The sequence below is a fragment of the Ahaetulla prasina genome, chromosome 5 (genome assembly GCF_028640845.1).
Source record: "Ahaetulla prasina isolate Xishuangbanna chromosome 5, ASM2864084v1, whole genome shotgun sequence".
NCBI classification, from domain to species: Eukaryota; Metazoa; Chordata; class Lepidosauria; order Squamata; family Colubridae; genus Ahaetulla; species Ahaetulla prasina.
The window spans coordinates 96,393,976-96,408,867 of NC_080543.1; the positions used below are offsets into that span (position 1 = coordinate 96,393,976).

The 14,892-nt window shown below is 39.4% G+C and overlaps 1 protein-coding gene across 1 annotated transcript in view; it reads right to left on the reverse strand.

The window, feature by feature from the left end:
* The window catches only part of AFF3 (ALF transcription elongation factor 3), a 284,542-nt gene extending 270,828 nt beyond the window's left edge, over window positions 1-13,714 (reverse strand). Inside the window, exon 1 of the mRNA XM_058186246.1 lies at window positions 13,495-13,714. Within this exon, the coding sequence (XP_058042229.1) occupies window positions 13,495-13,547 (53 nt within the window). The 5' untranslated portion in view covers window positions 13,548-13,714. The remainder of the gene's footprint in view (window positions 1-13,494) is intronic.
* Between the last annotated feature and the right edge of the window lie 1,178 nt (window positions 13,715-14,892).

Below are 14,892 nucleotides of genomic sequence, written 5' to 3' on the forward strand. Positions count from 1 at the left end.
ATCTCAATGTGATGTGTGACTACTATAAGGTTGAGTAAGCTATGCCTTTCTTAGTTGCTATATATGGAGATTTTGTAGAATAAGTATCTAGTAGACCTTTACAAGTCATTCAACAACTATTCCAACAGAAGTGTTTTCTTGATGTTCCCAGAAGATACTAGGAAGGCGCAGAAGTGCCTATGCCAAAATGTCAAACGGTGACTTCTTCTGCAATGCATCAAGAGAAACACAAATTATTAACACTGGCCTGCTAGCTGTAAATATAAAAGAGAATTTATGCTTTACATTATATAAATATATGATAATATATCATTTTGCTCCTGTAAAAGCACACACACACACTACTTCTTTTGTCAAAGTATAATCAGTAAAAGAAGCTGGATGAACAATCATATGGCATAACTGAAAGGTCTATTCGAGAAAATCTCACTATTGTGACTGAATTCACCAACTTGCCTCACTTGTTATGTTTTAAATAAATGGCTGTAAAGAGTGACTTCTGTGAAAAGCATGGGAGAGAATACAGGAATAAAGAAGTATTTTCCCTTTCTTTTGTTGCCCTGAGGTGACAATTTGTCATTGAACAAATTCACTGGGAGTCCCTACATACCACAACAAGGTAACAAATCAACAGACTTATCATTCTAAAACAAAAGCAATTCATCCAAAACATTTGCATTTTCTGGTACGTTGGGTCTATTTGTTCTGTCTATGAAACAGCTACAGGAATGGTATTTCTATGTTGGATCTATGCATTTTATTTATAAGACAAAGAAGAACATGTTGATTATACATATTGACTGTGGACATGGAACCATTATTCCCTAATGGCTGAAATATAATCTGCAATAATGCAAACCAATTATAGCAGGCATCAAATAAGAAAAGAGTTGATTTATTTCATTTTGATTCTGAATTGCTATTTAAATAGTAAGATTTACAGAATTTTGGAGATTAAGGTTGAATTTAACAGAATTAATTACACTAGAATTTTGAAGTCTTATTTTACCCATACATACAGAAATCATAAAGGTACTCCATAAGATCATATGTTATTTAGGATTGGAAGACTAAAATTATGGGAAGATTTGTTTTACAAGCTATGATTTCACCTCACATCAGAGGTGGGCTTCAGCCAGTTCAGACGAACTAGTTAAGATTTTGCGCAGTTCGGAGAACTGGCTAATCGCACCACTGGCTGGCCCCACCCACCTTGCCCTGCCCTATCTCACCTTGCCTGCCTTGGCTGGTGGCTAGAGTCATGCCCGTGCCCAGCTACTCTCTGGCTCCTTCACTCACTCGCCCAGACCACATGGCCTAGCTGATCTCTGCACCTCGCCCACTTGCCTGCCTTTGCCACAGCCTACCACACCGGCCACGTGGCCCAGATGATCTCCACGCCTCGCTCACTCTGCTCACCATGGCTGCCTGCAAAGGTAAGGCGCTTAGCCAAAGGCTGCCTCAGGGTGGACATGGCGAAACTTGGCTGCCTTTCAGGCCTGGCTCTCGCCATCCTTCTGCCCACATGCTGCCCTCTCGCCCTTCACCTCAGGTCGGGGATGCGCCAGTCCCTGGCTCTGTCCTTTCCCGAGGCCTCTGCTCGCATGCCACCTGCTTGCCTTTCGCCTCGGGTCAGGGGAGGCACCAGACCCTGGCTCTGTCCTTTCCCAGGGCCTCCACCTGCATGCCACCCGCTTCCCTTCATCTTGGGGGATGCACCAGTTCCTGCCTTTCTAAAGGGACACCTCCCCCCCATCCCGTTTGCTCCCACAAGTTTCCACCACAGTCTCACCCTTTGCCAAATCGGCTCGCTTACCTCCACCCCATTTCCCCTCCTTCAGACGCTCCTTATTCACTCTCCCCACTTCTTCCCCCATGACTGCCCCTTTCTTCATCCCACTACTTACCTTCCTCCTGCGGCTGGTGGCAGAGGGGAAGGTGAGCCAGGGCTGAGCCATCGCCACTTGGCCCCCCACCAGCCCACATCTTGCCCCCCCCACCCAGATTCTCTGCAGCTGCTGGGCCTTGCCTGCCAGCAGGCGGGGGTGATCAGGGAGCATGATGCTATGATGTCCACATCGCCCCTCTGCCAGACACCCCTCCCTCACCCACCCACCGACCCAAGCACTTTGGCCAAGTGCGGGCCACCGCTGTGAGAATGGTGCAAGTCCCATGGGCTGAAAGGTAAGGCTGAAGGCGAGTAAGGAAGATCCACTCTGGGCTTGCTGTGCTCAGCCAAAGAGCTGCCTCAGTGGGGGCGGGACATGGCGAAGCTCGGCTGCCTTTCAGGCCCAGCTTTAGCTTCCGTGAGGCCTTCCGGGTGGGAGGCCTGAGAGAAAATGCCTCCACCGAAGATTGCCGGCTCACCCATCCACTGGCCGGGCTGGCCTGGAAGCAGCATGTTCCCTTCTCGTGGGCTGGATGTGGGACCCAAGGCAGGGTGGAAGTTGAGCAGGTGACAGCGCAGAGCAGGGCCCAAAAAGCAGCCAAGCCTCACCATGTGTCCCCCCATTGAGGCGGCCCTTTGGTTGAGTGTAGCAAGCCCAAAGCAGATCTTCCCTTTCCCTGCTGTCAGCCTTACATTCCAGCCCATGGGGCTCGCACCATTCTCACAGCGGCGCCCTGTGCTCGGCTGAAGCGCGTGGGCTGGTGGGTGGGTGAGGGAGGGTGGCTGGCTTGTGGGGGGGGTGGCCCCTGGACCAGTGCTGGTCAAGATGAAGCTGGGCCTGGATACAATGAACTGCCCTCACCTGAGCAACTCCAAAACTAAATGCTTCCTTTTCTTGCAAGTACATACAAACATCATTAAATGGAGAAATGATGAGTGAAGGAGAAGGAAAGTTCTGTAACCAGAAAAACTGGGAATAAAAACAATGTAGTCCAGTTAAATTAGAAGTGGTTCTTTGTGAAGGATCTGTGAAAGTTTTGGAATATTGCAATAAGGGGCAAGGAAAAAAAAGCAGAAAATTTAATTAAAAGAAAAGAGAAGGAATAGTAAGACATCCACTAACTGACTGCTTTGAAAATGCCTTTCAAATGTTTTTTCATTTACATTGAAAATATTTGCTTGACTATATGCTTTAATGTTCAAAAAGAATAATCTTTATCAGTATAAGCAGAGATGTATTCTTCAAGCTTTCGTGCATTTTGCAAAAATCATTATGAATGCCACTGTAGAACATTTCTCACCAAAAATGCAATTTAATGGAGAGTAAAGTAAGATTTACACTTGGGCAAGAAAAAAAAACCCAAATGCACAGGTATAGAATAGGTGGTGCCTGGCTCAACTGAAAGTAACTGTGAGACAAATCTATGATATGGAAGCTTATCAAACAGATCCAACCTAGAAATAAGAAGAAATTTCCAGACAATGAGAACAATTAATCAGAGGAATGGGATGCCTTCAGAAGTTGTGGGTATACCATCACTGGAGGTTTTTAAGAAGAAATTTGTCTATAATAGTATAGAGTCTCGTGCTTGAGCAGGGGTTGGACTAGAAAACTCCAAAGTCCCTTCCAACTTTGTTATTCTTTATAAACCTCTCCATTCAGTCTTACCAAGAGAATGGTGATAAACAATACTTGGAAATGTACATCAGGTCTTCTGATAGCAAAATGTCATCTTATTGGCTAGTATCAAGGGGAAAATGACTTTGAAAAAGCTTCCTCTCTCACGATAACATGCAAGAAGAGGCGAGGACTAGCTGGGAAGGGAGGGGCGAGGAGAAGCCAGGGGAGGCGCTCTCAATGTGAGTGACATTGAGTTGGCCACCCCCCCCAGTCACATGCCCACCCAGCCACACCCACCCAGCAGTCATTAGGGCAGAGAACCGGTTGTTAAATTATTTGGATCCCACCACTGCTTCACATCCTTTCTGGTTGAATAGGAGAAAAAAATAAGCAGAATTCATACATAAAATAGAATCCCATTCAGGTTTTATGAAATCTGGAAAACTTGTCATGCTTTCCTGAAGTTCTCTGTATGGTTGTTTGTATGTGAAGCTTCCATCTTTTGACATAATCTACTTCAGAATTTATTTATTTCTTCTATAACCCATTCTTTCTTCAGGGTAAAATAAGAACACTAGCTATTTGTCTAAATGCCTGAGGCAGAGCAGAGCAAGAATCTCTTTTAATTTTATGGTGAATTGTTCAGCAATTCAAATGTTCAATTAACTCATGTGAATACTGATCTTTCATGCTATTGTATTATTTCAAATTGCCCTTATGTGAAGTTTCTTGTTGTTATGCATTTTAGTGTCATTAAAAACTGCTAGTATAACTTTGTATGTTTTATGGGCTCTTTTAGTAGAAGTTTAATGTCATCTGCAATGGGTTGTAGTAAACCTAAACAGTAAGCCTTGCATTGTTGCATGTAGACTAAGAATTTGGTTTCAATGTTAAGTGAAATCTGAAAAAATACTAATATTGTGCTGAAGCATTGTATAAAATATACTTAGAAGCATTCTCTATAATTGAGCATATATGTATTCTTAGATATGTATTTAATTGATTTGACATTTAGTCAAGCTATATCTATTAAACTAAATGTGTCTCCTGATTTTATGTTGCCAGGTTTATGTGACAAAATAATTTTGTATTATCAAACAAAGACAGACACATATATAGAGCTAATTGAAGAAGTGTTCTCTCTCCCATTTCCATATTTCAAAATTAGAAATCTTGGTAAAGAAATTAAAAATATTAAGACATATTTTTATAGCCTGGTTTCTTGATGTAAGTAATTTAATGACTAATTTTTAACTTTGCTTCTATTTTTTTTTAACCTTCTTTTCACTCATATCAGATTCTCAGAGATTGCCTGGAGAGGACTCCGCAGTTTTCTTGGCAAATTTTTTAATGTGGCTTACCATTGCCTCTTTCCTAGGACTGAGAGAAAGTGACTGGTCCAAGGTCATCATGTCTGTCTTTTGCCTAACATGGGACTAGAACTCGTAGTTTACCCATTTCTAGTTGATCTTTTACCCACTACACCAAACTGTCTCTCTTTTCCATGTATACACAGAAGCGAAGAAGTTAATTTCCCAAACAACATTTATCTTAACTTTCTATTTGTCCTTTTCCAAGTTGTAGGAGAAAAGTAATTTCCTAAAGGAAATAACTTTGTTGTGGCCTCATAAACAAGTTGTTCTGTTTAATTCACCAGACTCCATTTCCTCTATCACTGTTGAAGGACCACTATTTCAGGATCTTTTCCATATAGCAGTGGTCCCCAACCTTTTTGGCATCAGGGACCAATTTCTTAGAAGACAATTTTTCCATAGACTGGGAGGGGAATGGGACCGTACAACCTAGATCCCTTGCATGTGCTGTTTACAGCATTTCTACAAGAATCTAATGCCTGGTGATCTGAGGTGGAGTTGAGGTGGGGATACTAAGCTGCGAATACAGATAAAGCTTTGCTCATTCACCCACCACTCACCTCCAGCTGTGCAGCCCAGTTCCTAACAGGCCACAGACCAGCACTGGTCCATGGCCCGGGGGTTTGACACCCCTGCCATATATTACAGAAAGCAGTAACAGATTCAGATAAACCTATTAATTAAGCAATAATTGCAGTTTCAAAATACGTGGGAAAAGACGGGTTTTTTTTGATGGCATTAATGATCACATTTACTACTACGAAACATGTTTTGAAATTATTATGATACAACACTGCTCTACATATTAGCATCACTATATGAATTAGTGGTGTTTATCTTGAATTTTAAACATGATATGAAAAAAATTACTAATTGCGTAATGTGATTTTAAAAATATGACAAAAAATTATATATTAATAAAACAACTGACTGACTATAGACAACTGACTATTATGTTCCATTTCCTGACCTTTTCTTTCTTCATTCAGGAACAGAAACTTCTACCACAGAACACATTTCTATGTTTTTAAGCCAATATTCTATTTCCCTCTCTGACATTTTCTTTTCCCTTATTCATTTGCTTACATCTTCCAGGCCCAGCAAGCTCTCGAGGGAAAAGACACATCAGGATCCCATCTAGGTGACTCATCAGGACCAGAGGTTTTGTCTTCCGAGCTTTTGGACTCATGCAGGAGCCCATCCTGAGGGATAGTCTCTATGTGCTTTGGGCTTTGGGACACATCATCCCACGCTTAATGCTGATGTCTACATACACTCTAGTGCTAGAAAGTATCATCAGTTCATTGAGAATATATTTCTTTAAAAACATGCTTTTATATTAAAAATGTAAAATATGTCTACCTCTCAATATAGAAAGTATGCATGGATCTGATATTTTTTTAAAAAGTCTGAACTGCATCTCCTTTTTTGCATTCCCTAATTTCTGGATATATACTGTAATGCAAGACTATCCGTTTTGAGTATGTATTTCAATATGATTTCCTTTCTTTTCTCGAAGCCATACTTTTTGAATCCAAATCTAGTATTATTCTGACTTGGATATTTTGTTCAATACTTTCTCAGCAAGGTGAAGTAGCTATGCATGCATGTACATGGAGACAGCTGGAAGCAGCTTCTGAATCAGCCAAGCCGGCCACCCCCACAGAGCTGCATTATTTTAACAATAAAAACCTGCTTCGTATGTGATTCTGTGTATTCAAATACATATTTTAATGGTTTTGCACAGCTGTATTCCATGCTCACTTTTCACTGCAAATTAAATATATTGTAAAAGTTGTTTTGTGTCAAGGAAAACCATTGTATGTTAAAATATTTATCAAATATAATAATTGTTTTGAAGTTATGGTTAATCCCCTGCTGGGAAAATTAAGAATATTGGGATGCATCAATATTATAACTGAAGTCAAATGCATATGCAGACCTACAAAGAGCACTACCTTATTCTAGGACTGCGATCTCTGTTTCTTCTCTGTTCTAAAATGGTTTTAGAATTCATATTATTTGTTTTGCTTTGTTTCTCTTGCAAGTACGAGAAAATGAAAGTTACCTTTTTCCCTTTCTTTTTCAGGGTCTGCAAGATATATGGCAGCTGTGGCTTTTTGTCAAAGGTCAACATACAGCATAGCTAACAAAGTGTCAATAAAATACATTCTGACAGCAGTAGTCTCTGTCTGCCAATGCTAAATTAAGAGCTGTCCAACAAATTGGAAACCTTCACAAAACCAAATCATGAATGTCCTTATTTGCACCATGCTCTATTTCTGAAGAGTAATCTAAAGGTCATAAGACAACAGTAGCCATAGCCTTATTATCAACTAAAAAATTTACATTTTTGACTGTTTCATAATGTTATAATAAAAGGAAATATATACCTATAATAATAATTAAATCAATCTGGTGTATCATTGTGTAATTTGGTATTTATCTTACCTAATCTGCTAAAGGTTTCTGTTTTTGAAATATGACATTCCTGAACTCAAGAACTCATTGTGAATGAGACGCTTAGGAACGATAGAATTATCTTTTGTGTGTGTGTGTGTGTGTGTGTGTGTGCGCGCGCATGCATGCACACTGAAAGTACAGACAGGATATTTTTTATAAAAGTATTGCATCTGAAACTGAGAAAAGCACCGCCCTTTATAGTCGGCAACGATTAGTGGAGTAAAATCTTCAGAGCCTCCTTTGCTGGATCTTTTAATTTATTCCATGTTTGTCATCTTTTTTAATTTATATAAAAATGCCACCATTTATTATGCAAGGTTTACACAATGTTTTACATACTTCAAGATAAAATAAATACTGGTTTTAAAACCTGCATCCTATATGTTCTTCTAGATCAGCATTTCTCAAACTTGGCAACCCCAGTCAGCCATAGAAGTTGAAATCCACCCATTTTAAAGTTGCCAAAGGTGAAGAACTCTGGTTTAAACTATATGTAATGAGAAGCAATAAAGGAAAAAATTGTGGGTTGATACCAAAGATTGTTATGAATACAGTAGCCTTGCCAGAATCACTGAGGTATGTGAATTATTTTTCAGGACCATGACCTCAAAATCTAAGAAAATCTAACCTATTTATTTTTATAACATTTTAATCCTGGTTTTCTTATTATCTTTCAGAGCAATTCAAAACATTAAAAAGAAAACTCAAATTAAAAAGAGATCTCAGTCTTCCACTCATCCCGTATTTTGTGTTTTTATAGTTAAGCTACACAAAGAACAGAGAATGGAAGATAAGGAATTTAGTTGTTCAAGGCTAACAAAAAGAGATAACCAATATGCTCTCATGTATATGTAGTTCACTTCCTGGAATTGTCCATAAATGGTGAACAAGTAAACAAACAAATTTCCTAAATAAATCTCCTATTTGTATAGTTAAAGATAAATATTACTTATTCTAAAGTGGAAGGTCATTGCACTGTCATAAGCATTTGCAGAAATTAAAAAAAAATAAACTATATTAATAAAAGTATTATCCTTATCCTAATCTATTACTGTATTTTTTCTTCTTTTTAATGTGAACCACCAACAAACATTGAGACTTGGAAGGTATATAAATTTCATCATCATTCTAGCCATTGTCTATCCACTGCAGAATGAAGATGTCTTCCGCATGTTTCCAACCAATATGGTCTTGAGCTTTCCTTTGGGCTCACAATATTTGCTGATGTCATCGCTCCATTTTGTTTTAGGTTTCTTTTTTGGACACTTTTTGTCAAGTGGAATTCATTCTTTGACTGCCTTAGTCCACCTGCCATCAGTTCTTCTTGCTATGTGACCAGCCCATTTCCATTTCAATTCTTTTACTCTTGATGGCTTCGTATATTTTTATTTGTTCTTTAATCCACAGGTCTTTCTATCGTGTCTTGTAATGCCGAGCATGTATCTTTTCCATGGTTCTTTGAACTACTCATAGCTTTTGTATCGATTGTGAGTGTCCATGTTTCACTGGCATATGTTAGAACAGGTAGCACACACTGATAGAAAACTTTTCTCTTCAGGCATAGAGGGAGGTTGTTCTTGAAAATTATGTTTAACTTGCCAAATGCCTACCAACCACATTTAACACACCATTCAGTTTCCTTTTTGTATCACCTTCCATTGAAATCCGTTGGCCAAGGTATATGTAGTGGTCTACTATGTCTAGTTCTTCTCCAGATATATTTTTTTCTTTTTTTGGTTAATTTTTTAAACATAACCTGGCTCTTTTTCAGGTTTATTTTAAGTCAAATGGTTCTCCTACTTTGTGCAGCTGTAGCTCTTCTGGGTCTTGTAAAGAAAACAACATCATCTCCAAATCTTAAATGGTTTAAATAGGCACTATTGATTTTAATTCTATTTTTGCCCAATCTAGTTTGCAAAATACTTCTTCAAGGCAGGCTGAGAAAAGGATAGGTGATTTTGTATCACCTTGTCATTGTATAATATAAATTTAATAAATAAATAAACCACATTGAAGTTTACTAGGTAGCTTTAATATAGGATTGTTATTTTTAGCATTCCTCCCAGGTGTGCTTCCCAGAGGGCTTCTGGGAAGATACATAATGGAAAAATATTCTGTCACATGCTTAAGAGTCTAAAATGATAACAACCAGCATTTCCTCCCTTCATGCGCTTCGCTTTCTTGATTCTTCAAATATTATGGCAATCTGGGAAGCTGCCTTACTCCTAGTCAGATGACTGAATTGTTTAGCTCAGTACTGGACATATTGATTAGCAGCAACTTTTCAGATTTCACAGTGGAATTCCTTCAGTCTAATCTAAACTCATTCCTGCAATTTTCAACTAGCAGGACAAAAGATTCAAATCTCATTTGTGCTCTTCATCCTCTCAGAAAGTCTTATCATGTCCTATCTTTTCCTTTAATTGGCTATGAATAAAGCATAAAGTACTTGCAGATTTTAATGGTAACAGTCTTCATTCCAAAGTTTTATAAGCAGCCATAAAAGAATACTGAAAAAATAAATATCCAATTGGCACACAAATACACACCCAATACATTATGTGTGTATAATACACATGCATTTGTGAATTACCTTGCCTTTTTAAAAGGGCCCTAAGATAGTCTTCAAACAGAAATATTTTCATTAAATGTCTACAATCTGATTTACAATAATTTTGCAAGATTCTCAGCTTGTTTTGTCTTGCATAAACACAATTGTAGATGCAGTAAAGTGCATTTAGAGTGCAGCCAAATAAAAAGCTGCTTCCCCATCAACATATTATTGCTATGTCAATGAAAAATGTAGTGAATTGATTGCAAACTAACTGCACATTATACACTTTTTTAATGGATACAGAAAATACACAAAGTGCATTATATTGCTCTAAGTGTTTCTTGGGATTAATTACACTATTGGTCATTGATGAACTATTATTTACATTATCTCAAAGTACAAGCAACCTAAACAACAGGTTACACATGTACTACATTTTAAGCATTATGTGAATTAAAAAAAAAACCAAACACATTTCAGCATAAATGTTCAGCACAAATTTATGAGCAATATCCTGCAGCTGGAATATTATTGAAGAAACAGGACATCAGTAAGAGGAATTATTTGCACTAACAACATCCTTACAAAATGTTTACATGTCTGTATTATGAATCAATAATAGTGATACAATATTTATTATAAAAATATTGTTTTGTCTTTCTGGTATGCAACAATGAGATTTCTCATGTTGCCATTCATTCCCTCGTCACAGAAGAACATTGTTAGGTTAATCATTTTTATTTAATCATAAAAATTGTATATATGGCTATCAAATCTTACAATTTTAAGTAAAGAAGTCATCAAGTACTCTGGCTCACACTACTAAATGAGCAACCAAATCATTATAAATACAGTCCAAAATGCAATGATTTAGTTTTGCTACCCAAGAATGTGGTTCCTTTTCATGCAATAATATTGATCTAAATGTGCATTTTTCTTATTTGCAATAACAAATCATTTTTAGAAAGAAGAAAACAATGTTATTATATCCAAAACATCATGGTCAAGTTTATTGGAGGGGTGGAGGTGACAGAAATTCTGTAAATTTCAATAACCCGATTGTTCACTAAAAAAGGAAAGGATGGAGAGGAAAAAACGATGCACAATGTGGCATAAGGCCTCCAATCACAAGAAGCTTGCCATTTTATGTTCCATACAGGTCATCCTCTGGTGAAGATATGATGTTATCAATATTCATGCTTCAAAGTGTCCAGTTTCTCCTATGTTTGTAAAATATAACTATTCTCTCAATTAATCTTAAAATGACTGACCTAAACAGCCTCTTTTTGCAATGAAATGCTTGGTAATAAAAAAACAACAACAAAGCTAATCAGTAAAATACAAAATGTTAATACTTGCCATGCAAATCCCATCTCAAACTAATTATGCCATTCTCAGGATATAACACACTGCTTATTGCTGAGCACAATGAATCAGTGACAATATCTGCAACCATATAAATCTTATCTAAAAAAAATAGATATTTTTGTACAGTTTTCTTAAAGTTACTCTGTAGACAAATTCACAGTATTTACTTAAGGATAACTTTTTAACATTAGTGCAAATAGGTAACACTGAAATGAATCATGATACTTAAGCTTATGAAAAAATATTGAAAATTAAATGTACCAAATGCATCTAGTCTCCCAACATTTTTGCCAGAGTTCTTTAAATACTAACTATGCCAAAGAAATAGCTAATTTTCATAAAAAAAAGAAATTAAGGGTTTTTTGGTCCTATTATATTAATCATTCTGTTTTTTATGGAATGTTCAAGACTGAATTGGCATTAAATACATTAAAAAGAAAACAATACAATAGTTTAGTTCCAAAACAAGCATTGACCCTGGTAACATAATCTCAGTCACAGTCTACTAGTAAAGTTATAAAGACATTTATAGTGTGGTAGTAAATTATTGATTATATCTATTCATTAAAATCAAGAGTAATATGGATAGAATGCATGTATCCATTATGAGGAGCTATATTTCTAGAATCCAATACCTCTAACTCATAGTAATTGTAATGTACAACTCTATTTGTAATGTATTGTGTAGCCCATTTACATTTAAGATTTAAACTTTTCAATAAGCCATTTCTCAATTTGCAGTATTCAGTATTAGCAGCACTCATATAGCACAATCACAATATCTTTTTTCTATAGAAAACTCACTGTCAGTCTTATCTGTCCTGCAAATTTTGACAGAATGCATAATGTTCAGACAAAAAGCACATCACCTAAAGATGGATGGATGGACAGATAGACTGAACATACTGTATGTATTGTCAATGAGATATTTCCACAATTCCTAAACTTGAGACAAAACTACAAACAATTTTGCAGCAAAACAACTCCATCATTATCCCAATTATACTAAAGGGAGAAATATCTACATATCAGAATAATTGTATTTTCTGAGCAGCTTCCTTGCAAAAAGAGAATAGACTGTTATATGGCAATCAATACTGACTTAAGACATATGTAATGGGAATTTTAAATGAAGGTATATTGTGCTTCTTTAAACTCAGAAGATAAATAATCAGTCATTTAACCATATGATGTACTTACTTCCTCCTAGAAGCACACACAAAAGGTTAAGCCATAAAGGCTATAATCAACAGGAAAGCTGGCACAGACTGAAGTGGCACCCAGCAGTTGCAAAAAGTACCTGAGATGCATAAACAACACCCACACACACAGATCAAGGCTAACTCACAGCAATGCATTACTGTAATTATAGGGCAAGAGGGAATGAGCTAAGGGTGCCCATATGCTAAATGCCATCAGTTGCAATTACTGTACTGGAGGCATTCGCTTGTGAAGCCCTTTGAATGACGAGAGGGAAGAAATTTCCACCTGGAGTGGTTAATGGTATTTCTAGAAATGGTTTCTGACTGCTGCCAGATGTCGCTTGGAAATGCAGCAATTTCTATATTTATTGTCACCAGGAGAAATCCAGGTGAAGACGCGGGTCAGGCTGGAGAACAGAGTCTAAGCCGCAAAAAAGGGGGGACAATGACTCCAGAAGCAGAAGGCGGAACAGGCGAGGGGGGAGGATCGAGCAGCGCAAAACCAAGGTGTTTCCAAGGAAAGAAGGGAAAACGGGAAGACATAAACGCGCACGGGGGGGTGGGGGGGGAAGGGGGAGAGAGCCCTTGGGAACTTGCCCCGAAAGAAGACGGAGAAAGAGGTGAATAGTTTAGATGGAGGCGGGAGAATAGCCGAACTGCAGAAGAGGAAAATTGCAAATGAAAAGAGTGGGCGCACAAGAAACGGAGGGGTGCAGTTGCCCAACTCAGCTCCCAGAAAGGGAGTTTTGAAGGACAGCGTGAAGAATAGCACTGCAAACGAAAATACGACGTGCAATAGACTCCGTCGTTTTACCCTTCTTAGTACCATTACTGCATCTTTAGTATTTGTAAGAATACTAGAATAAGGCTACCAAAAAGCCATTCCCAACGGCGGCGCGTTACAGGATTGGAGTAGCCCGTTCCCGCTACTCCCGATATTCTTTCAGAACTCCGGCACCCAAAGTGGGAAAACGGAACAAACGCAGCGCTCTCGACGCGGACACCCCCACCCCCACCAGCCTTACCACAGAGAATCCAGGTCCCATTCCTGCAGAAGCGCCAAATCGAAGCTGTCCATGGTGAAGCCGAGGGAGCTGGAAGATGTCAGCGCCGCTCAGCTGCAGCCGAGCGGCGGCCACGGTGCCTCTTCGCAGCGCCGCGGGTGGGCGCACAGCGGGGAGCTGGAGCTCGCGCGGCCCCTCCCTCGCCGCCCGCCTCTTCCCGGGCTAGAGAAAGACGCAGCGGCCGGAGGTGCCTCTCCCCCCTCCCCTCCCCTCGCCCCGCGGCCGGCGCTCTTCTTCGGCGCGCTTCTTTTCCCTCGGCCGCCCGCCGCCTCTCTGCTTCCCTTTCCCCTCCTCCACCCCCCTTCCTCCCGCTCTCTCTAGCTCTCTCGCTCAGCGCGGGGATGTGTGTATGCAGCGTGTGACTCGCTCAGGCTGGAGCGCTCGCTGAGGCTGCTGCAGGAGAAGCTCCCGGCGGCTCCTCGGGGGTGGCTTGAAAAATAAACAAACCGAGCTGAGACGCCGCGAGTATCAGCCTCTGCCCGCTTTTGTTTCCTTGCCTCGACTTCGGCCCTCGTGCTGGTTTTTTTGTTTAAATGCCACTGAAAATACGCATGTCTCAGCCGCCGACGGTAGCAACGGTTCAGGAGAAACAGTTGTATTGTGTTGAAGAGGAAGGAAAGGGAAAGGAGCGAGATTGATTAAGGTGACCTTTTGCTTTCTCAGGCATCCTTCTCTATCCTGGCCCTGCTCAAATATTTTGTCATAAGCCTCTTCTGGGACAAATAGAACATTTGACCTTTAATACCCTATCCACCTTTCCTAAGTGCCTCCATCAAGTTCAAAGAAGCAAATAATAAGGGAACTCATCTTTTGGACAGAATGTGTGGATATGACTGAAGGATTCCTTAGTTAGGCAAATTGATAGTCCAGATAGTCCTCAGATGTGTGAATTGATACTTTGGAGCAGTATTCAAGGAAGCAAGAACTCCAGGTTACTTGTCAAGCTCACACTCTACAGGCACCAATCAGACTGCAGCATCTGGAACATTGTGTCTAGTTTTGGTCACGGCAACACAAGAGTGGTGCTGAGGAATTGGAAAGAGTCCAGAGAAAAGCAACAAAAATGGAAGATAAATCCTGTGAGCAATTGAGTATGTTTAGATTAAAAAAGAGAAAGGGAAAAATATGTGCAGAGGCTTAAAATCATTGCAAAAAAGCGACGCCATGATGTTCATGCGGGTGGGCAGAGACTCCCACAGCCGCAGCTACCAGTTCGCCCGAGCAGGAATTTCAGGCTGAATTTCACCCCTGGTTTTGGGGTTTGTTTTTTGTTGTTGTTGTTGTTTTTTGCATCTAAGGGTAGGACATGAATCAAGGGGTGGAAGCTTTACAAACAGAATCAAACTCAAAATAAGGACG